Source organism: Halichoerus grypus, chromosome 6 (assembly GCF_964656455.1).
Source record: "Halichoerus grypus chromosome 6, mHalGry1.hap1.1, whole genome shotgun sequence".
NCBI lineage: Eukaryota > Metazoa > Chordata > Mammalia > Carnivora > Phocidae > Halichoerus > Halichoerus grypus.
Window position 1 is genome coordinate 167,846,908 of NC_135717.1, and position 20,879 is coordinate 167,867,786.

General features: G+C 53.7%; 1 protein-coding gene across 1 annotated transcript; it reads right to left on the bottom strand.

Annotated features, from left to right (window-relative positions):
• Nucleotides 1-1,064: 1,064 nt before the first annotated feature.
• On the bottom strand, nt 1,065-19,382 carry IFT27 (intraflagellar transport 27). Its single transcript, XM_036108734.2, has 7 exons — nt 18,958-19,382; nt 12,402-12,481; nt 11,975-12,034; nt 10,883-10,942; nt 8,769-8,886; nt 7,715-7,824; nt 1,065-1,309 (listed from the first exon to the last, which is right to left on the bottom strand). The coding sequence occupies exons 1-7, from the start codon at nt 18,989-18,991 to the stop codon at nt 1,211-1,213; spliced, it is 561 nt and encodes a 186-aa protein (XP_035964627.2). The 5' UTR covers nt 18,992-19,382; the 3' UTR covers nt 1,065-1,210.
• Between the last annotated feature and the right edge of the window lie 1,497 nt (nt 19,383-20,879).

The window sequence follows — 20,879 nt, forward strand, 5'->3', positions numbered from 1 at the left end:
CTTCGCAGATGGAAAGACCTCCACCTGCTCCAGGCCAGGCCGAGCTCGGGGGTGGGGGGGCGCGAAGGGGCAGCGGCTGTGCACTGGGCTCTGGTGTCCGTGATCCTGCTCTGCCCCCCCCCCCCCTTAGCTCAGTGACTGGATTCTCTGACTCCGGTCCCTCGTTTGTAGAAGCGGATGGTAAGACTACGTTGTAAGGCTTGAGTCAGCTCATGCAGGTCATGTGCTTAGTTCAGGTGGAGACACGGCAGGTCATAAACCACCCAGAGTAATTGTCATCATCATCACTAGCATTGGGACAGACCCAGGTCTGTCCACCCCCAAAGCTGATGCTCTGCATGAAGCCCCCCGCCCCCACGAAGCAGGAGGGGGGGATGCCTGGCAGTGGGTGAGGGGGAAGCCCTCGGGGACACCGGGGCTGAAAGAAGCCGAGGCCCCCAGCAACGGTGACTGGCGGGCCTTCCGTGCCAGACCGCGGCACACAGCCCTGATGTAAAAGGCACTGAGGAACCTCTGTGGTCTTTCATCAGGGGAGCGAAACGATGAAAGTGAGGTTTTAGGAAGATTAATCTGGCAGCAGGCACGGGATGGAAAAGAGTCAAGCTTAGCGCTAAGAATTACGACTGCCGCCCGGCTCCGAGAGGCGGGTCATTAAAGGAAAGTGGCCTGGTTTTCGGCTCCCTGGGCACTCAGGGTTCCCGGCAGCTGGGAGGGGCTGGGCGCCGTACTCCGGAGGAGGCCCCGAGGGGGCTGGCAGAGGGCACCGTTTGGTCAGTGGCCGTGGCCACCGCAAGGGACAGCAGAACAGGCAGCAAAGCCGAATCTGTCAGGAGGAGGCAGAGCTGTGGGCCCCTCAGCTGTGGGGCCGGTTCCGAGCCGAGCATCCCACCGTGGGCCGCACTGTCGGGGCAGGCCCTTCGGGGCCGGCAGGACCACCCACTCTGACAGGTGGCGGCCCCCGCCGGTGCCAGGCCACCAAGGTTCTGAGCGCCGCCCTGGAACTGGCAGCCAAGGGGCAAGACGGAACCAGGGCCGCCCCGGCCAAGAATGGAAGGAGTGGCGGCTCCTACATCTCATTTTATTTAAAGCTATCAGGATACACTGGAAGTCGTCGAGGCAGTTCCAGCTTCTCTCCTCCCCGAGGAGCCCGAGTCCCCGCCAGCTCCCCAGTGGCGCCGTGTCGTCGTGGGGCACTGCCCGCCCCTGGCCCTCACAGCAGCGCCTGGAAAACCTCCACCTTCTCCCGGTACAGGTGGTGAAACTGCTTGGCCAGGCAGTGGAAGGGGGCTTCGTAGTTTTCCAGCTCCTTCTGTAGAGGCAAGGTGAAGAAGCCCGTGGTGTTACGGCCTCATCAGGACTCACGCTCCCCTCCCGTCAGGGGCCACACACGCTTGGCCTCCTTTGGCTACGACCGCGCCCTCGGTACAAGGAGGAAACTGAGACACGGACAGGTTAAGTAACTGGCCAAAAGCCTCACGCCTGTCAGTGGTGGAGCTGGGTCTGCACCTGGGTGTTTCTACAGAGCCTGGGCTTTCAGCCACGCTCGCCCCACGTGTGACGGGATGTTACAGTGAGACTCTTCTCGCTTAGTTTTCACTGGGGCCCTCAAAGGCCAATGCAAAATAACAGATGGCAAGGACTCCCCCCGCCCCACTCCGGAGGGAGGGCCAGATGGGATGGGCCCACCCTGACCTCGAGTCGGGCAGAGCCGTGGCACAGACCCCTGCCTGGGGAGGCTCTCCCTCACCTCGAGCTCAGTGGGAGGCTCCAAGAGAAAGCCTGAGGCCCGGGGGCTCAGGCCAGTGCTGGAGCCAGGCCTGGGGAGCATCGAGGTTGGCCCGGGGCTGGCGGTGTTGACAGCTGAGCCAGGAGAGCCAGCCTGGAGCTGCCCTAAAGGGACTCTGCAGGGACGGGCTCCAGGAGGGGGGGTGGGCCCCAGCCAGAACCGAGGGCCAGGAACCAAGGCTGCAGGACAGGTGAGGAGGAGTGACCTATGAGCTGCAGGGGGAGGTTCCGCCAATGGGCCAGGGAGGGGGCATCACGGAAGCGCTCCCAGGGCGCCAGCCTGAGACACCTGGCAGGTCCAGAGGGGCTGCGGCGGGTCCCAGCCCAGCTGCCTGAGCTCCCCACTGAGCTCCCTCTCCCGCAGGGGGCGGGCTGGGCGGGGAGGGGCAGGTGCAGGACCAAGGACCGCCGGCCTGGCCCCGCTTCCCACAGCAGGTGTGGGAGGGGGCACTGACTGGAAGTGGTGAGGAGTTTTCAGGCACCCAGGAGGGTGCATCTTCATAACTGAGATGAGTATTTTGTGACTAAAGGTGCCCAAAGGACTTCCTGTTCTCTGAGCGATTAGACAAGCTCTGGAACTGGCCCTAGATGTTCTCTACGGGGTGGGAAGAACCGGCCCCCCAGGGTGAGCATGGCCAAGCTCTAGGGGAAGGAAAATGGTAGCCTCTCAGCTCAGCTAGTGCTCTCTCACTCTCCGTGTGCACGTATTTTTTTTTTTTTTTTTTTTTACGAAGTAAGTTGGCAGAAGAAAGAACCCGCTACTTTGAGCACAGAGGCTCAAGCTACGCACGCACAAGAAGCCGTCTTCAGACGATCCTTGGGAGCTGGCAAAAGGGCAGCCTTGACAAGAGGCAATGATATACCCCAACGAAAGGGAAGGATTTCCAGACTGAGAATGTCCTGAAGTCATCGAGCTCAGTGCCCTCGCTCTGCAGGCGAGCAGCCTGCGGCCCAGGGGTGCAGTGGCTCAGCTGGGGTGCGCGGAGCCCAGCCTAGGATTTGAGTTCCCCAACTGGAGAAGAGCAGCCTTTCCACCCTGCCAGCCGGGGAGACAGAAACACACAACGGAAACCGGTTCTCATGGAGAACGTTACCTGGACTTTCTCACAAGGGAAATCCCAAGAGGAAACGGGACAAGTTAGCCAAGAGCAGAAACAGAGGTGGCGCTGCCGAGGAACGAGGGGACAGTTTGTAGTGAGATGAGCACCCGTGCTAAGTGCACGACTGCCGAGGACCATCAGCTCCCCAGTCGGACGGAAGAGAACTAACTCAGTGACATCCGCAAGGCACGTTTGGTGGTACAGAACATAATGTCCCAAGCAACGCCAATGTCAACGGTAAAATGTTACACTGGGGGTGCCTGGGTGGCTCAGTCGGTTGGGCATCTCTTGATTTCCGCTCAGGTCATGATCTCAGTGTTGTGGGATCGAGACCTGTGTCGGGCTCTGCGCTGGGCGTGGAGCCTGCTTAAGATTCTCTCTCTCCCTCTCCCTCTGCCCCTGCCCCTCCTCCCTCTCTAAAAAAGAATGTTACACCAGTTGAAAGCATAGTTAAGTAATGAGTAGACAGAGAATGAGGCCTGCATAGGACACACACGAGGATTTCCAAATGAATTTGAAAGCTCCTGAAAGCAAGATCTGGGGAGAACACAACACAAAAAGTAAAGAATTCAGTGGAGATGAGCCTTTATATATGCCATGGAGCACTCCTGAAGTAGCAGATGTAAACTGGACCATTTTCTGAATGCATTACGAGAGTTTGCGGATGACAGGAATCCTTTTGTTAAATGACTAATCATAATCTCCCTGGCACACTATAGAGTACGTTTGCTTTGTGTGAAAAGATCCTTAGAACAGGCTCCCAGACTAGCGCTCAATCTGGCCTAGAATTCTGCCCCTGAGAGTCCCAAAGTAGGTTCCGTGGGAGGCCAGAGCTCCTTCTAGAAGGTTCTCAAGCTTAGACCGGCTTTCTATTCCTGGTTTGGCTGCTCACAGGCTGAGCAACCAGAGAGAGCCACACACCCTTTCTGAGTCTGCTCGTCATCTGTAGGACAGCGATAGCACCGGCTGTCTTGTGGGGCTGCTAGAAGCTTCAGCAGATAATGTCTGCAGATAGCTAGCACACAGTAGGCGCTCAACAAAGGTCAGTTCCCTTCCCTCCCCCGGCTGCAAGAGGAGTCCTCCCCACAGATCCTTCTTGAACTTGCTTGTGTTTAATACTGTCCTACAGTAATAAACTTTTTTTTAACATGCTTAAAAAATGTTTTTTAATTTTTTGGTCTGAAAATGTCAAATATCAAGGGGTATTAGAAAGTCCAAGAAAGGGGGGCACCTGGGTGGCTCAGTCAGTTAAATGTCTGACTCCTGATTTCGGCTCAGGTCATGATCTCAGGGATCGAGCCCCCACATTGGGCTCTGCGCTCAGTGTGGAGTCTGCTTGGGATTCTCTCTCTCCCTCTTCCATTGCTCCTCCCCCCTTCCATTGCTCTTCCTCCCACTCACGCTCTCTCTCTCCCTAAAATAAATAAATAAAATCTTTAAAAAACTCCAAGAGGATCTACAAAAAATGCCAAATAGCCAAAGCAATCCTGAGAAAGAAGAACAAAGTTGGAAGCATCACACGTCCTGATTTCAAACTATATTATAAAGTCATAGTCATCAAAACAGAATGGTCCTGGTATAAAAACAGACACAAAAGCCAATGGAACAGAATCGAGATCCGAGAAATAAACCCCTGCCTACATGGGCAACTAGTATTTGACAACGGAGCCAAGAATACTCAATGGAGAAAAGCTAACCTCTTTAATAAATGATGTTGGGAAAAGCGGATATTCATATGCACGAGAATGAACCTGGACCCCTATTTTATACCATTCATAAAAATTAACTCAGAATGGATTCAAGATTTGAACTTAAGACCTGAAACCATAAAACTCCTAGAAGAAAACATTGGGAAAAAGCTCTTGGACATGGAACTTGGCCATGATTTTATGGCTATAACAGCAAAGCACAAGCAACAGAAGCAAAAATCAGTAAATGGGACTACATCAGACTAAAAGGCTTCTGCACAGCGAAAGAAACCATCAACAAAATGAAAAGGCAACCTATGGAATGGGAGAAAATATCTGCAAACCACACATCTGAGAAGGGGTTAATATCCAGAATATGTAAGGAACTTGGGTAACTCCACAGCAAAAACATCGATAATCTGATTTAAAAAATGGGCAGAGGAGCGAATAGACATTTTTCCAAAAAGGATATTCAGGCGGCCACCAGGCCAATGAAAAGGTGCTCGACACCACTCATCAGCAGGGAAATGCAAATCAAAACCACAATGAACTATCACCTCACACCTGATAGGATGTCTGTTACCCCAAGGACAAGCGATAACAAATGTCGGCGAGGATGTGTGGAAAAAGGAACCTTTGTGCACTGCTGGTGGGAACGCAAGCTGGTGCAGCCGCTGTGGAAAACCGTATGGAGGTGCCTCACAATGTTAGAAATAGAGCTACGATATAATCTAGCAATTCCACATCTGGGTAAATAGCCAAAGGAAATGAAATCACTACCTTGAAGAGATACCCGCACCCCTACATTCACTGCAGCATTATTCGTAATAGCCAAGACATAGAAACAACCGAAGTGTCCATCAATGGATGAATTAAAGACATTGTGGTTGGTATGCATATGGCCACGATGGAATAGTATTCAGCCACGAAAAGGGGGGCATCCTGCTATTTGTGACAATGTGGATGACGCCTGAGGGCGTTATGCTTGGTGAGACAAGGCAGACAGAGAAAGAAATATACCGCATCTTCTCATTTATACGTGGAATCTAAAAACACCCTAATCCTAGAAACACAAAGCAGACTGTGGTTGCCAGGGGTGGTGGGGGACACAGGTGAAGGTGCATCGAAGGGTGCCAAGTTCCAGTTTTAAGACGAGTGAGTTCTGGAGATGGAATGAAGAGCGAAGAGAGAAGGTCAGACGACCACGTGGGCCCCGCCTGGTCCGCAGGACCGTGGCCGCCGCGTAGTCAGGAGGGCGGAGCCGGGCGCTGGGTGTCAAGGCTTGGCTGCGTCTCAGGCAGCGTTGGGTTATATTTCCTTTTTAATTACAGCTTTCTTAACCGAGCTGCCAGTGGTGCTTCTGTTAGCATCAACTCGGGGGACTAGTTAACTTACACAGTTAATACCAAGTGCTTAACTGCAGCCTCCTCCGGTGTAATTTACCGGCGTAGCAACAAACACCTACACAGAATTGAAACGTGCCGCCGAGGGGCCTGTGATGACTAATGTGTTGGGGGTGGGCGTTAATTTTTGAGCTCTATCAAGAGTTCTGGGGACCATGGGATACTGGGGTGGGGAGGCAATTTCACAAATGTGAATGGAGGCAGAGGGAGTAGTAAAATATGGCTTGACGTGGGTAGCGCAGCGTACGCTTGGCTCAAAGGCGCGCCACGTTACAGGATGAGAAGCCGTCTGTCCCGTAACCGTGAACTTCATTAGTTTAGCATTTGTGATCATTGGGTGGAGGCAAGGGGGACATCTATCTTTGTATAATCTATGAATACAAAACACTTAAGTAACAATAGTATAAAGAAAATTGCTGGGGGAATGGTCATACGTCAAAAGCAAACATTTATTGTTTACTAGGTACCAGACTTTGTGCTGATGTTTTCCCATTTATCCTCTGACTGAATTCTCACATTTACCACTCGATGAGGAATATATTTTCTTATTCCCATTTTACAGGTGAGGCGGCTGAGGCGCCAGCATGTTGATGAACACGCCGAGGGTCCCACAACTAGTTCTGCGCCTCACCCTCAGCCGCCAGTGTTGGCCTTTACCCGCTTTACTGTCTCAAGAAAACACGCCACTTTGGGGGATTTAAAAAGTTCACATCCACACAGCAATTGAACAGCAACATTTGCCAAGTTTTGTAAATGCAACAACGGAAATGTCTGCAGCTTGAGTAGAAAACCACCTCCAGGCTATTTCTTAACTAGCCCACTGACTCTTTTGGAGGGTCAAAGAATCAGGCCCGGGGGCGGGGCACAAGGCCAGGAGTGAGGTCCCAGCGACAACCATGGGTGTTTCGGGCTGGCAAGTCTCCCCAGCAACCCCGGGGAGGGGCACTGCAGCCAGGACGTTGGCCCCTGGGGCTGCAATGGATGCTTCTGGGCCGCTCCGGCAGGGGGTGGCTTGTCACTTTACTCCCTTCTGGAAAGTCTGATCCGAGCGTGCAGAGGGGGTCGCATGCCTGCACCCGGCTGCGGGGAGGCTGGGACCTAAAAGGTCTCGAGCAGAGGAAGGGGGTCCCCCAGCAGCGGACAGCCAGAATCGGGAGACAGCACACTCAGGGTGGCAATAGCAAATCCCGCTGGCTGTCCCCTTTCCCAAGAGCTCCTGCTGACTCTAAGGAGGGTACTTTGTGGCCTGGCATCACCCTGGGGCTGTGGCAAGGTGGGACAGGGAGCCAGGGATCATACTCCTGGCTCGACTCTTCACTAGTCCTGTGACCCTGGGCAAGTCCCTTCGCCTTCTCAACACGGAGATGGGAATTATGGGACCGGCGCCCAGGGTCACGATCCTGCCTGGGGGACCCGTGAGATACGCTCCAACAGCACTGTAACCCACCCTGTCTCATGCGAATGCCAACGGTCGCTGCAGTCGAACCCGATGCACTTGCATTTCTCATTAACTGAGATACAACTATGTCGGCGCTGGCCGGCTGATCTGCTTTACTGTAAGTACATGAGTGACTCTGCTATAGCGAGAAGCGTCTTGGACTAAGAATGTGCACGTCAGTTCCAAATGAGACCCTGCATATGGTGGGAGAACAACTCGATGCCCATGAGGTCCTGTGAAAGACCACTTCCAGCAGAGGCCCACTCCAGACTTGGCTCCGGAGTGAGCAGAGCCACTTACCACGGATGTTTCAAAACATTCCAGGCCTTGGCCCAGGGCCCACGCCCGGGCCTGAGCTGAATCCACCGCTCGTCTGCTGGCCAGGTCTGCCTTGTTCCCCACTAGCACACCTACTCGAAAGAAACAACCAGAGCATCACATTTAACTGTGGCGGCCTGGGAGGATCGCTGGAGAGATGAAAGGGCAAGCACGCTAATTTTGAGGGGTATAAAACATTGTTGGGGAGAGGCCGCCCGATTCGAGGTGCTGAGCACGGGGGGGCGGGGGGAGAGAGAGGGAGAGGCTCCAGGGCTGCCCCCCTACCCCCACCCCAGCGGGCTTTGCTTTTCACATGCAGCTTTTGCTCGGCCCTTTTTCCAGATTTCACGCGGATCTGTCCGCCCTGTCTCCTTCAGGCTGCAAGGTGAGGGCCAAATTTATGTGAGCATTTGTGATAATTCCTAGCACATGGAGCAAACGTTAAAAATGGTCATTAATACTAATCTAAGGACTGGGCTCAGAGTCAGGGACTCAGAGGTAATTTAGAGCCGTTCCCAGCTGCATCAGCTGCAGCTAATTTCTGAGCTCGTCTCTGGAGATCGCTTTCCCTGGTCTCTAATGAGGGGAATTTGTTGATCTCACATAGGGATGAAAAATAAACTGATTTAAAGCATTCAGAAGTGACAATAGGACTTGAATGTTTACTTGCGCCCCACATACAGGAGAAAATGAGGAATTCATCCCCGGGGCTAGCTTTCAGAAATAAAAACTCATTCATATCACAGCACCTTCCCCATATTATGCTTGAGTCTCCTCTCCACAACCCTGCGGCGGGGTTGGGGGGGGGACGGGCGTCATCGTGCCCATTTTACAGACTCACAGAAGTGTGTGCAGTAACTCACTGAGGTTTCCGGGGCTGCTAAGAGGCAGAGTCACTGTACAATGCAGGCCACAATACTCTAAGCCGGGGACACCGCACCCTCTTTTCTCCCCGTAGCCACCTCTGCAATGACCTTGAGCTCGTGAACTCGAGGGCAGAGGTGCTGGAAGTCCCACAGCTGACGGCAGCTCCTACCTGGGAGGGAGGTGCCTGGAATCTGTGACCGAGCCTTCTCCAGCCACTTGCTACAGTTGGTGAAGGACTGCTCGTTGGTCACGTCATAGACGAGACACAAGACGTTGGGACTCTCCCACTGTGCCAGGGGGACAGGACGAGCACATCAGTAACAGTGAAAGCGATTTCTAGGCTGGCCTTCCGAGGGAAGCGATGGGGGGAAGTGGGGGGGTGGGATGAAAAACTATAATGGGGATGGGAGTCAGGAACCTGAGCCCACCCACAGGAGAAAGCAGTTCACCCACAGGCACCAACGGGAGGGCTGGGCTGAAGGCGAGGGCAGGGGCTCACCTCTGCACCAGGCTGCTGGCTGGGCAGCGTGCTGTGCGTGGCTGAGAAACCTCCCAACTTTGCAGGGCTGGTCTCAATATCCCTACTGAGCTCGGAGAGGGTAACTGACTTGCCCAGATCAGACATGCTTTAAAAACGGGTAGGACTGAGGCTTTTTCTACCCAGAAATGCTTTTGCCTGCCACTGGTTTCATTCATTCATTCTCTGTCGCATTCCTCTCGAGGGCCCACTCTTATGCCAGTTATTTCGTTTTTCTGCTTTGCAGGACTAAAAGAGCATCCTTTCTTCCATTAGCCAGCCCCTGGAAGCTTGTTTGCTGGCATCTTCTTAATAAGGGCTGGCTTTTCAAAATGCAAAGAGCACTTTCTGCTTCTCCTGCAGTGTATCAGCCCTAATCCAAACCAGACTGACAACTGGACAGGGCTCGCTGTCCCAATTAAGAAGCAGGGCTCTGCTCTCAGAGGCTGTGGCCTTCAGGGGCTGCTCAGAGTCCTGGGACATCCTGCTACATGGCACAAGGCCACAGGACGGCCCTGCTCAGAGGCTGTGATGCTTGTCCCGGTGTCGGACGCTCTTGCCATGCCCCAGTCTCTGCGGACCCCCATCCTGCACAATTACAGCCTGGTTTATTTCTGGTGTCAGTAACCTCCCAGGGTGTGGGGAGGAATCCTTTTCCCTCCAGTTGTCCTTGGAAGGCTGGTCTAGGATTGGCTCTGGAGGGCTCACTGTACCCCAAGGCTATGCTGCCCCTTTGACCGAACTGATGAACACCCCCCCCACACACACACAGCTTCACTCTGCAGACGAACTCAAGAACTCTTGCTAGAACCACAATGACCTCTCCTTTGTGCATGCAGGGGACACCTCCTCCCTCTAGGCCTCAGTGAGGGCACCCAGGAGAGGCCTGGGATCAAGCTGGAGCCAGAGCAGGCACCCAGCATCAGGGCCGGCTGGAAGCAGGGGCTGGGCTGATCGGTACTGCTCTGGCTTGCCCAGACACACCCTTCTGCCCAGTAGGGCCTTGCCCAGTGGGAGGCCATGCACACAGCGGGCACGTTGTAAGCATCGCAGATGGATGTGTGAAGCCAAGCCCATGAGAAATGACCGTCATTACATCTATTTCTCTTAGACAACAAAAAAGGGGCAGAAAACAGTTTCTATTAAAATGTAGCCGTTCTTGGAAAGGCAGGGGAGGGCTCTGGAGAGCTCAAACCTTCTAATTAGCTCACTGGCCCAGATTAGCGGAACTGTTACCTTGGAAGGTACATTGAGCTGGATCCTGTGAGGACGGCTGGGTGGGCCAGAGAAGCCCCTGGTGGCCGCACGCGCAGGTCCCAGAGCAAACCCCAGGCTGGGCCCAGGAGGTGGGAGGGGAAGGTGAGCCTTGCTATGGGGCCTCCAGGGTGCCCCCTAGAGGGGAAGGAAATGTTTGCTTCCATCCTAGGAGGTTGGGGAGTGCTGACCGTGCACCATCGGGAGGAAGCTGGTGAAAGAAGGGGGGCCCAGAGCGCTGCGGGGACTGAGTCACACAGCTCGGGCACATTTGGAACCTGGCCATTCCGGAGCTGGGGGGAGGGGAAACACGTGCACGAGCCAGTCCTCCTGGCCAAGGGGCCGTGAGTCTCAAGGCTGGGAGGACTGCCCCTGAAATAATTCAGCCATGGTAGCTTCTCTTGGCAGCCAGACTGCAGTGACATTTCTGGGAGAGCATGGAAGGGGGGAAACTTTGTGGTGGAAGGTGGTGGTGGTGGTGGTGGTTAGGAAAAAGATCGCACGCTACTTGCCAGTTTATCCAGCATTTCAGAAAACAGCTCCTTGCCGGCAGAGTCAAAAATGAAGAGTTCCTAGAACCAGAAAGGCATGTCCCGAGAAAGTCTACATGTAGGGAAATCGCTGGCCGCGAGTCCCCGAGGTGACACTCAGCTCCCCGCAGACCTGTCTTAGGGGTGAGATACGCCCATTACCACAGAGCCTCTCTCTCTTCCCCAAGGCTCGCGGAAGATGATGTGGGAAAGGAACGATCTCGAGAGCCAGAGACAGGCAGCGCAACGGTTTCCCACACCAACTAGCACTTTCTGTGCGGCAGCTCACCTCTCCTAACCCCGAGTGCAAAAATACCAGGAACAAGCTGACTTCCCACCTGGCAGAACAGAATGCTAAACAGGCTGACAAGTGCTCTGGTTTCCAAAAGGTCATTCTGCACTTTGTTAACCAAATTGATTTTCAAATCTTAAAACAATTCTTTTTAAAGCAGGTCACTGAGTAGGCCTGGAGAAGGCGTTTAAAGTAGGACAGCCTGCCATCCTTCCCCGATGGTGGAGGGTGACCCTTCCTGCCCCTCGACCCAACCTCGGCCAGCCCATGCGAGGGCCCCTCCCCAATGTTGCTGCTCTGGGAAGTCTCCCCCTTCGGCTCCCCTGGGCACTGGATGCCCCCCGGCTGGCTTCTGACCCCAGCACCTGCAGTCTGAAGGTCAGTGCTGTAATCTGTGCTCATTTCTGCCTGCATCGGGGAGTACTTAAAAGTTGTGTTTTCTCATAGACCTCTTTAAGAAGGTGGTGATTCTTCAACCTTCTCTCCAGGACAGTACTACAAACGTAATGCCTTGCAATTCAATTTCCAGAGTTATGGATTCCAAAAAAGGGACCCGGATTAAGAACCCTGATACTATGCTAGTTCTGTGAGCGCAGGGCCCCTATCCCCGTCTTCCTACTCCCTCCTCTTCGGCCTGGGTCAGCGACGCTTCCCAAGTGCTCAGAAAAGCCTAGGCCAAGTCCTCGCACCGCTTCCCTCTTAGGGAGGATGACACTGACCACGGAGACTCTGGGCCCAGCTGGAGGAGCACTGAGCTCTCCGGGGTCAAGGGCACCACTTACCACACTGTCCCCCGTGTCAGAAACTGGCACTGTCTTCACCACCAAGTCCACCCCTGTCGTCTGCGGGGGGAAAACCGAGAGTTTGCACGTCAGAGGGTCCCAAGAGGCGTGTTGCAGGACACGATGAACACCCGATGCCCAGAAGGTACAAGCACTATGTTCTGGATTTGTTGGTGCAGAAGTCAGACAGGACCGACCAGCCTCGTCCAACTCCCTGCCCACAAGGAGCGGTACACGGGGACCAAGCCGACCACCAGCTGCTCTGTTCCACAGACAGCCTCGTGCCCTGTGGCTTGTGGAAAAGTGCTCTTCGCGTGGCCATGCTCTCTTAGGGCTTCTTAAGGAATTCTGGAAAGTCACTGCCTCAGGGTTAGGGGACGACCGCTGCTCTTTAAGCCTGGGCCAGCCCACGACTCCCACATCTCACCAGGGTGTAGTTCTTCTGGAAATGGGCCCCGTCGCTGCGGAAGATCTGCGCCAGGGCGGTCTTGCCCACTGCTGGATCTCCTGTGAGGTCAGAGAAGAAAATCATCATTGCCATCCTGATCTGACTGGAGAATCTCGCACTCCACAACACTAGTTAGAAACCAGAAACTTCAATGACTTTTCAGAGAAAATGTACTTGATTCTCCTGGGGACTTGTGAGGTGGCTGGTGGGGCCACGGGTCCAGGAGAGCAATCTTCAAAGCCCAGTTGCGTTTCTTCAAGGGTAATCCTTTCATCCAAAAGAACTGACCCAGAAGGTAACAGAGCTTAAGGGGGGCTTTCGAGCACTAGAAACAGAACTAACATCTGCCACTGAACACACCCCATGGGGAAAAACTCTCACTTTCAAACTTGAATTTACTTTGAAGTCTTGAAGGTAAAGGGGTAAGACCCGGCTCAGTCTTACGGGGCTCACCTGCCTAACAACCAATTTGAGTTTAGAGCTTCCGTACTTGGGTCCCTGCACGCTTCTTTTAGGACAGGGCGGGATGGAAGTTGGGAGGGCTTCTGTATTTACAGGAAGCAAGAGATCAGGTGCTAAATTCATCAACCTGAAATCCATTTCCAAGTGATACGTTCTGCTCCCGCCTTCCCTGTGCCTGAGACCACTGCGGATCCATCTTTCCAGGGGCCTCTCCACGTCCATCCGCAACGGCCGCCGTTTCCTCCAGCTTGCCTTATACCTACGGGGGTTTATCTCCCTGGCCTTCCTTCATGAGTCCACAGCCCCATAAACTGGTATCTCCAAACTAAAGGTTTATGGCATAGTTTCGGTCTGAGATCTGGACCTTTCGCAAGACTGTCGGGAGCGATTTAATCTGGAGGTCCTCCCTGCCCCCAAGGATGCTGAAGGCTCTCCATGCCCACCCCTAATCCCTCTGTGTGCACCACCCCTCCCCTTCCCCACAGATGGCTCTGCTCGGCTTCCTGTGACTCCACGCTGTTCTCATTTGCAAGATCTTCTGGGCCATGGGTCTGACATGGACGCTCCTTCAGAACACCTGTTTTCTGCTCTCTCACCCCCTGGCCCCTCAGCAAAACCGCCACTGAGCTCGCGGGCCTCTGACTTGAATCCTTCGGTGTGATCACCGCACCTTCGCTGCTTACGGTCGGCCCCCACGCGCCTCTTCATTTGACTTCTCCACAGCCTGCTGCTCTGTTCACTTTTCAGTTTTGACTTTTCCCACCTATAATTTTCTCTTGTGAGACAATTACTTGACTACTTGTGGCATTTCATTTCCTGTGAACTCCTCCGGGACTGAGTGAGCTATTCAGTCTTGCTTTTCTATTTACTGCCATGACTTAGAAGGGAATCACGCACGAGATTCCCTCCTTCCCAGCCCCTACCCCCTACCGTCACCATCATTAACCTCATTTGGCAGATGAAGAGTCCGAGGCTCAGAGAAAGCTGGGTAACTGGCCCAGACTTCCAACATCTCACTCTTCCCGCCAGACCCCACTCCTCTCCTAGAGCTCAGGGACACTCCTGACCCATCTCTAACACTGCCCCTCCAGGCCCCCATCACCGCAGCCTCGCCTGCCATCAGGGGCGACCGCGGGCTGGACTGTGGCCGGGTACCCATCCATCTCCAAACAAACAGAGCGTATCACTCTCCTTCTTGCGCTCTGACTGCATCCACCCTCTGGACTCCAATTTTGCTTCTGAATCCAGTTGGAAATTGGCTCTTCCTGCTTGTGAAATTCCCCACGGATTTATTTGTTCTAGTTAATTTCATAAATCTTTCTTCCGACTGTCAGTCAGAGTCACCCACACTTACGGAAAGCCTCGTGTGCCGGCTGAGGAGGGATCCAGCACAGGGAAGGGAAATGCTGATAAACACATTTGCAGAGCAACACGATGACAAAGTGCAAAGCCAAATAGCACAAGCTGAGAACCAAAGCGTCTGAGGGCGCATCGAGGAAAGAAACGAAGGCGCAGTTTCATCAGCGAGGCAGACTCCCCCGGGGCGAGGCTGAGCCTGGGGTGACGGCAGGGAGGGGCACTGCTGGACAGAGATGGTGACACCTGCAAAGGCACGATGCAAGGTCACCTGTGACCTCCTAATTGCCAAGTCCGATGGCTTTTCTCAGTTCTCTCGCTCCTTGACATCTCTGAAGGATGAGTCAGCCCAAAGCAGCCCCCTCCTTCCCGAGCCCCCTGGCTCCGTGGCCCTGGTGTCCTGGCACTGGTCTGGTTCTCCCACCTCTGAAATGTGGGCACTCCTGTGGGTCTCCCCTTGGCCCTCTGCTCCCAGTTGCTGTCCCGTTTACTCTCTTTCCCCTGTCACCTCTTGGGTCAGGATCTCTCTCCCATGCTTTGTCTGGATCTCCAACAACGTGTGGATGGTTCCACTGGAATGTTGGGCCTTCACCCAATCTGTTTGTTGACAGCCAGGCTTGTGTCGCACCCCCAGGTCCCAAGTGCTCTTGCTCACGCATCTCACTGGTTCTGCTCCCGTCTCCATTTGCCCACACTTCCCAGCTGTACCCAGTCACCTCAGACCGCATGTCCCCCGCTCCTCCCACACCCTGCGCTCTCCTCCCCACTCCTGATGTCCTTTGCTGAGTCTCAAGCCCGCATGACCTTTGTTGTCACTGCTGACACTGCACGAGTTACCTCAGACCTCAACCTGGGCTCTGTGCCCTGCCTTGTGATGCGGGAGCAGGGACTCTGCAAACATGTGTCTCCTTTGCCAGGGGCTTCCTGTCCAGCTCTGCCAGTGCGAGTTCTAGAAAAAGACTGGCAGCTGGGAGAGGGGGGATGGGCTTGCCCCTTTCCCACCTGCCTGCTGCATCCCTTAGCAGCACCCTGGCAATGGCCTTCATCCCAGCAGTAGGTAGTAACTTCTCTCCAGTTTGTTTGCTTTTTTTGTATTCCCAGACCGACCTTATTATTCCCTCTCAGAGATGCCAGCATCGCGGGGCAGTGCCCCCTTCTCAGAGATCTGCATCTCGGCTCCCCAGGGCCCTCCTGAGCTTCTGATGTCCCTTCATCCTTCCAGGCCTCCAGTACCTGTTTGATGGACATCCTGCATGAATTCTCGCCGGTGTAGTACCTAATGCAGGTTCTGCTTTTTTGCCTGGACCCTGACTTCTGTTGCATTGGTAGCAAGAGTGGTCTCAAAACCCAGACCCGCAGCATGATCCGGAGTGGATTTGGTCATGTCTTGCCTGAACACGGGGCCCAGCTCCCTGCCAGTGGGGAATAGGGCCTAGTGATCCATGGCATCACGTGGTGGGTGACTGAATTCTTGAGGTCCCATCCCAGCAGAGCCAGCCCCCTCCTCAGGAATCTGGATCCCAGCTCTGTGGGCTTCTTCCTCAAGCCTCTGATAACCCAACCTCTATCTACCACTTCCGTGTCATCTCAATGTTTTCTTCTTGCTTTTCCATTCTCCTCCATTTGGAGAAATGGAACCGTTGAACCAATTCCGTGGAATAAAATGCCTAATGTTATTTTCTGTTTTCTTGACCGGGTCTTGCCTAAAGGACTCCCCACCTGCCCCTCTCTGCTTTTCATTTTTCTCTTTGTTCTACCCTCCCTGTCGGCACCAATAGATGGACCTTTCCAAGATCGAGTTTGACCCTGTCACGCTCTCATGAAGAAGATGCCTTCTACTGTGTACCCCTCTCTACCGTCAACCCTGAATCCACCTCCAATTAGCTCTCCGACTATCCCTTACACCGAATCTGGACCCTACACTCCTACTCTCTTGCCCTTTGAGAATCCCTCAAAGGTAACTTCCTTCCAGGTCTCCCCGCCCAAGTCCAGATTCTCTGCCCGGCAAGGCTCCGTGTCCTTCCCCCACTGCCTCTGAAGGCCATCCCTCCCTCTTGCCTTTACCTGTGAGGCTCACTGCTGGTAGCATTAGACTTGATGTCGGAGCCACCTTCTGGCGAGGCACTATTATCATCCCCACTTCCATCAAGGGGGAGTAAACTGTGGTACTTAGGGCACACCCCAGCTCTGCCACTTACTAGCTATGTGACCTTGGGTCAGCGATCTCCCTCGGGGCCTCAGTTACCACTTCTGCATAAAGGGAAGAATAGCACCTGTCTCGCAGAATTGTTAGGAGGATTTAATGAGCTAATATGTGCAGTACCTGACATTTTTGAAGTTATATTTAAGTGATTTTTAAGTAAATAAAACAGATAAATGCCAAGGGTGTAGTCCCTCCTCATCTCCTCGTCTGAGCCAGAACAATTAGCAGCCATGCCCTGAGGCATTTCTCTGGTATCTGGCACACAAAGGGCATTCTATTCGTGTTTGTTCGATTATAAATTATTCTCCCAAAATCTCAGCACTGCCAAGAGTGTAGGGGCTGGCCTGGTTCATCCCTGCATTCCCGTTATACCTTGCACGGTGACTCACACAGAGCAGGTGCTCAATAAATATCTGTTGAATGAATGAGCACTTGAACTGAATATCAGGCCCCTCAATGACCAGTTATAGGAGAGAAAAAAGACAGATAAACTCAATTTAAACAGTAGGCCTGGGAAGAGAAAGGAAAAATAAACCCAGGGAGGGGAGTGTATGCGGTGGGGGCGGTGTGGAGAATGAGAATTTGGTGGGTGGTGGTGAGGGGGTGGGGACCTGATTCATTGTGCTGAGGTCTTTTTGGTTTCTGGAAACTACCAAGAGGAAATGCCCTCAAGGCCCTGAAAGGAGGCTGCAGTTGAGGACTAGACTGGAGTTCAAGAATCACTTACTCAGGCAGTGGCTGAAATCAGGTGAAACAGTGCCCGAGGGAGTGCGCATAAAGAGGGGCAAAGAGTCTAGACTTAGGGCTTGAGGACAGAAGAGCTGGGGGGCTAAAAACAAAGCCCTGGAAATCAGACCACCCGGTCTGGATCTGGATGCCAGCTCTGCCGCATCCAGCTGTGCGACCCAGGGCTAGTGTCTTAACCTCTCTGGGCCTCAGGTGCCCCAGCTATAAATGAGGATGACAGCAATACCGATCCCACAGGGTTCTCGTGAGGATTCACTGAGATACCTGTGTTGAGGGTTCCTGTGCAGTGTTGGCACATAGAAGATGCTCAGTAAGTGAGTCCCATGATGGAAGGTGAATTAAGAGATAAGAGAAAGAGATAAGAGAAAGAATAAGAGAATAAGAGAAAGAACAGTTAGAGAGAGAAGCACACATCAGAAAATGTACAACTTCAGAAAATAAAAAACGTTCTCACCTTATCTGCAAGGAAACTGAGGCTCAGAGAAGTGCTGTGTCCAAGATGACAGAGCCGATCAGAGGAACAGCTGAATTACTTTTGTTACATAATACTACCTCCCCTGGGCTCTGGAAACTGGAGACCTCTCCTGAGAACCACTGATCTTTTTTTTTTTTTTTTTTGCTCCAGTATGATCTGAGTTACTATTGTCAGTCATCTTTCTGTGTGGCCCTTTTATTTTCAAATTAGAAAAGCCATTAAAAATAGCATCAATTTCAGTCTGGAAGAGAGGAAGCCAAAAAGGCATCTCTTTTTCCTCCATATAGTTTCTTACCATTTCTTTCCTGAGCTGGTCAGGGAACCCTGGAGAGAGGGCGGGGTTCAATGGTAACACAAGTGAAGAGTTTTGGAGTTAGGCAGGTCTGGGGGCTGAAATCCTGCGTATGATTTTCCTTCGCTGGCGGGGGGGGTGACCTTGGGCAAGAGACTTGACCTCTCAGTGCCTCAGTAAGAGCAGAACAATACAGCCCCTATTCCAGTGTGCTCTGGTGAGGGGACTGAATGAAGTACCCATGCCTGACATGCACTAAGGACTCAATAAAGTACATCTATGTTCAGGGGCCTCAGGTCAAAACCCAGGCAAATATTTTCCTAAATGTGCAGACAAAGGGAACACCACAAATGTGAATGCCACATTGTCATGCATGCCACACATAGTTACTGAGTACCTCTTGGGTTCCAGATACTGTTCAGGATGCTTGAGATATAGGAGTCAACAAAACGAAGATTCCTGCCTTTGGGGGATTCAATATTCGTGTCCTCCTGAGTGTGAGGCGGCACAGTAACTCTGGCTCTTAAAGACAACACACATGGGCCTGTTGCAAACTCTGGTCAACTGTACATTACTGTCTCCAATCCCTGTTATCAGAGGGGGTGGGGTCAGGAAAAAAAAATCCCACAAGTAAAGACTTCCAAAGTCAGTGATACCTGACTTTGGGATACAGCACATAGTTTAGATGAAACACTTAATGGTGTGTTTAGCCTGACTTTTTTTTTTTTTTTTTTAACGAGTCTATTCCTCCTGAACACAGCTCAAAAACTGGTGAAGGTGGTCTCAGAGTATGGCAGGGAGTGGGGAAGTCAGCTGGAGCTACAAATGTGCTCTGGAAGATAATTCTCCCACCCTAATGGAGTTTACTCTATCAGTAATTACATTAACTCGCTTTTGGAAGAGACAAAAAAGGGAAAGAGGGTAGGCAATTTAGGAGAACAAAAGCTCTAGATAACTTACGAAGTCTCTGGACTCCGGAGACTGTAAATTTCAAACTCACCTGCCAGGATGCATTTGGCCGCCAGCTTCACCATGGTAACCAACCACCTCCGCGGACGAGACAGGGAAGAGCGGCTGCTAGAGGCGTTGGGGGGCTTGCCTGGGAAGGGAAGTGGGGAGAGGAGAGGCTCAAGGGGCCTGTGGCCGCGGTGGGGACAGGGACAATGGGGCCCGGACCTGCTGGGCTGGGCTGGGGGCGGCTATCGGGCGCTAGGACTGGGGCGGGGGCGCGGAGGAGCGCCAGATGGGGCTCGGCTCACGGCCTCAGAAGACGGCCTTGGAGGTGCGAGCGAGGCGACGCGGCTCCCGTTCCCAGCCCAGCCTCGGCAGTGGGGACCGAGAAGTGTGACCCCGCAAGCCTGCAGCCCCAACCCAAACACAGTGCCAGAGGCGCTCCCGCTCACCCACCGCCCGCCTGCCCCGCCTCCTCCTCCTCCCCGCTGACCCGCGATTGGCTGCCACCAAAAGCTCCCGCCCCGAAGGCTCTCGGAGGCCAGTGGGAGGAGGGGGCGGGGCTAACAGGCCTCCCTTGACGGACAGTTCTTAGTGGTATTTGCGCTTCAAGCTCATCCCGCTTGACGAATGGTTATGGGAGACGTCAATCATTACTACTCCCGCCCCCGGGCCGCCGGAAAGTTCGCGGGACTGAAGCTCCAGTCTCCGTAGCCAGAAGCAGTGATAAGAGAAGCTTTCTGATTGGCCAGAAGTTGGCTTGGACCATCTGCGGGTGGAAGGAGGATTCGCCGCTGCCCCCCCGCCCTTTCGGAAGTGAGTTCGCCCACGAGGGGCCCGTCGAGCGCGCGGGAGTTTGCAGCTGCGCCTGCGCAGTAACGAGGTCGCAGTTGCCGACGTGGAGCTGTGAGCAGGTTACGCTTCGCAGAGAGTCTTGTGGCTCAAGTTCGCGGGCACCTGGGAGCAAGGCCGCGTGGTGCATCAAGAAATCCGGTTCTTGCCCCACATCCCGCAGGGAAGTCCGATTTTTTAAAGCCCAACGATATTATGCGCTGTAAGATCTAAAATAGGACCGTGTTTATAGTGATGTCTGTGAACAAGAGGGAGAGCAAGTAAACTTTGCCCCGGGCGAGGATTGCTCTCCGGAATGTGAAGTCCTCCTTTCCGCTGAGCCCACTTCCTCGCTTGTACAATGGAGAACGTGTTGGAGAACGTGTGACCCCCCCCTCGCCCCCCACTGAACAAAAGCGGGCCTCCAGGACCTTGCCCGTCGCTCAGGAAGGCTGCGCCCATCTCCGCACGCTTCCCAGGGAGGTCCCTCTTGCTGGGCGGTCAGAACACCAGGCTGAAATCCCCACCGTCTTCCTGGCATGGCGCGTCACCTCACCCTGAGCCTCGTCGCTCATCTTTGAAGATCGGCCAGCAGAACCCGCCTCTGGGGTTGTCCTGAGGAGTACAAGAGGGGAAAGATGTAGGGGCCCGGGGCACAGTAGGTGCTCAACAGTGATTGTCGAATGGATGAAAGAGAAGAAATTTATCTGGACAGATTTGGCTTATCACCATCACGGTGATGACATCATGGCCAGATGCACCCCCGAGGTCACTCCTGCTCACCCCCCCCCCCCCCCGGGTGGCTGGCGCTGAGAGGGAAGAGCAGGCCCTGGGCGAAGGTGCCTGTGCCCGGGGTTCCCATCACGAACCGCTCCTTCACCAAGCACTTCTCTCAGCTGCCCTGTGACTTCGTGTGGCTGCCAGCCGCGTGCAGGGCAGTGAACACACGCACACTCATCAAATTGCTAAGAACTTTTTAGTCCCGATTCTGGAGTGAAACAATGCAAGTTGCCTGGAATTTTCTTTCCTTGGGAATCATTCCTGGTATTATGGTTGAGGCCTCTCTGCCTCTCCTTCGTTCTTTTTACCTGCTTTTCTTTTTTGAGGACATCATGCACAGCTGTCTCAGGCACCTCAGGC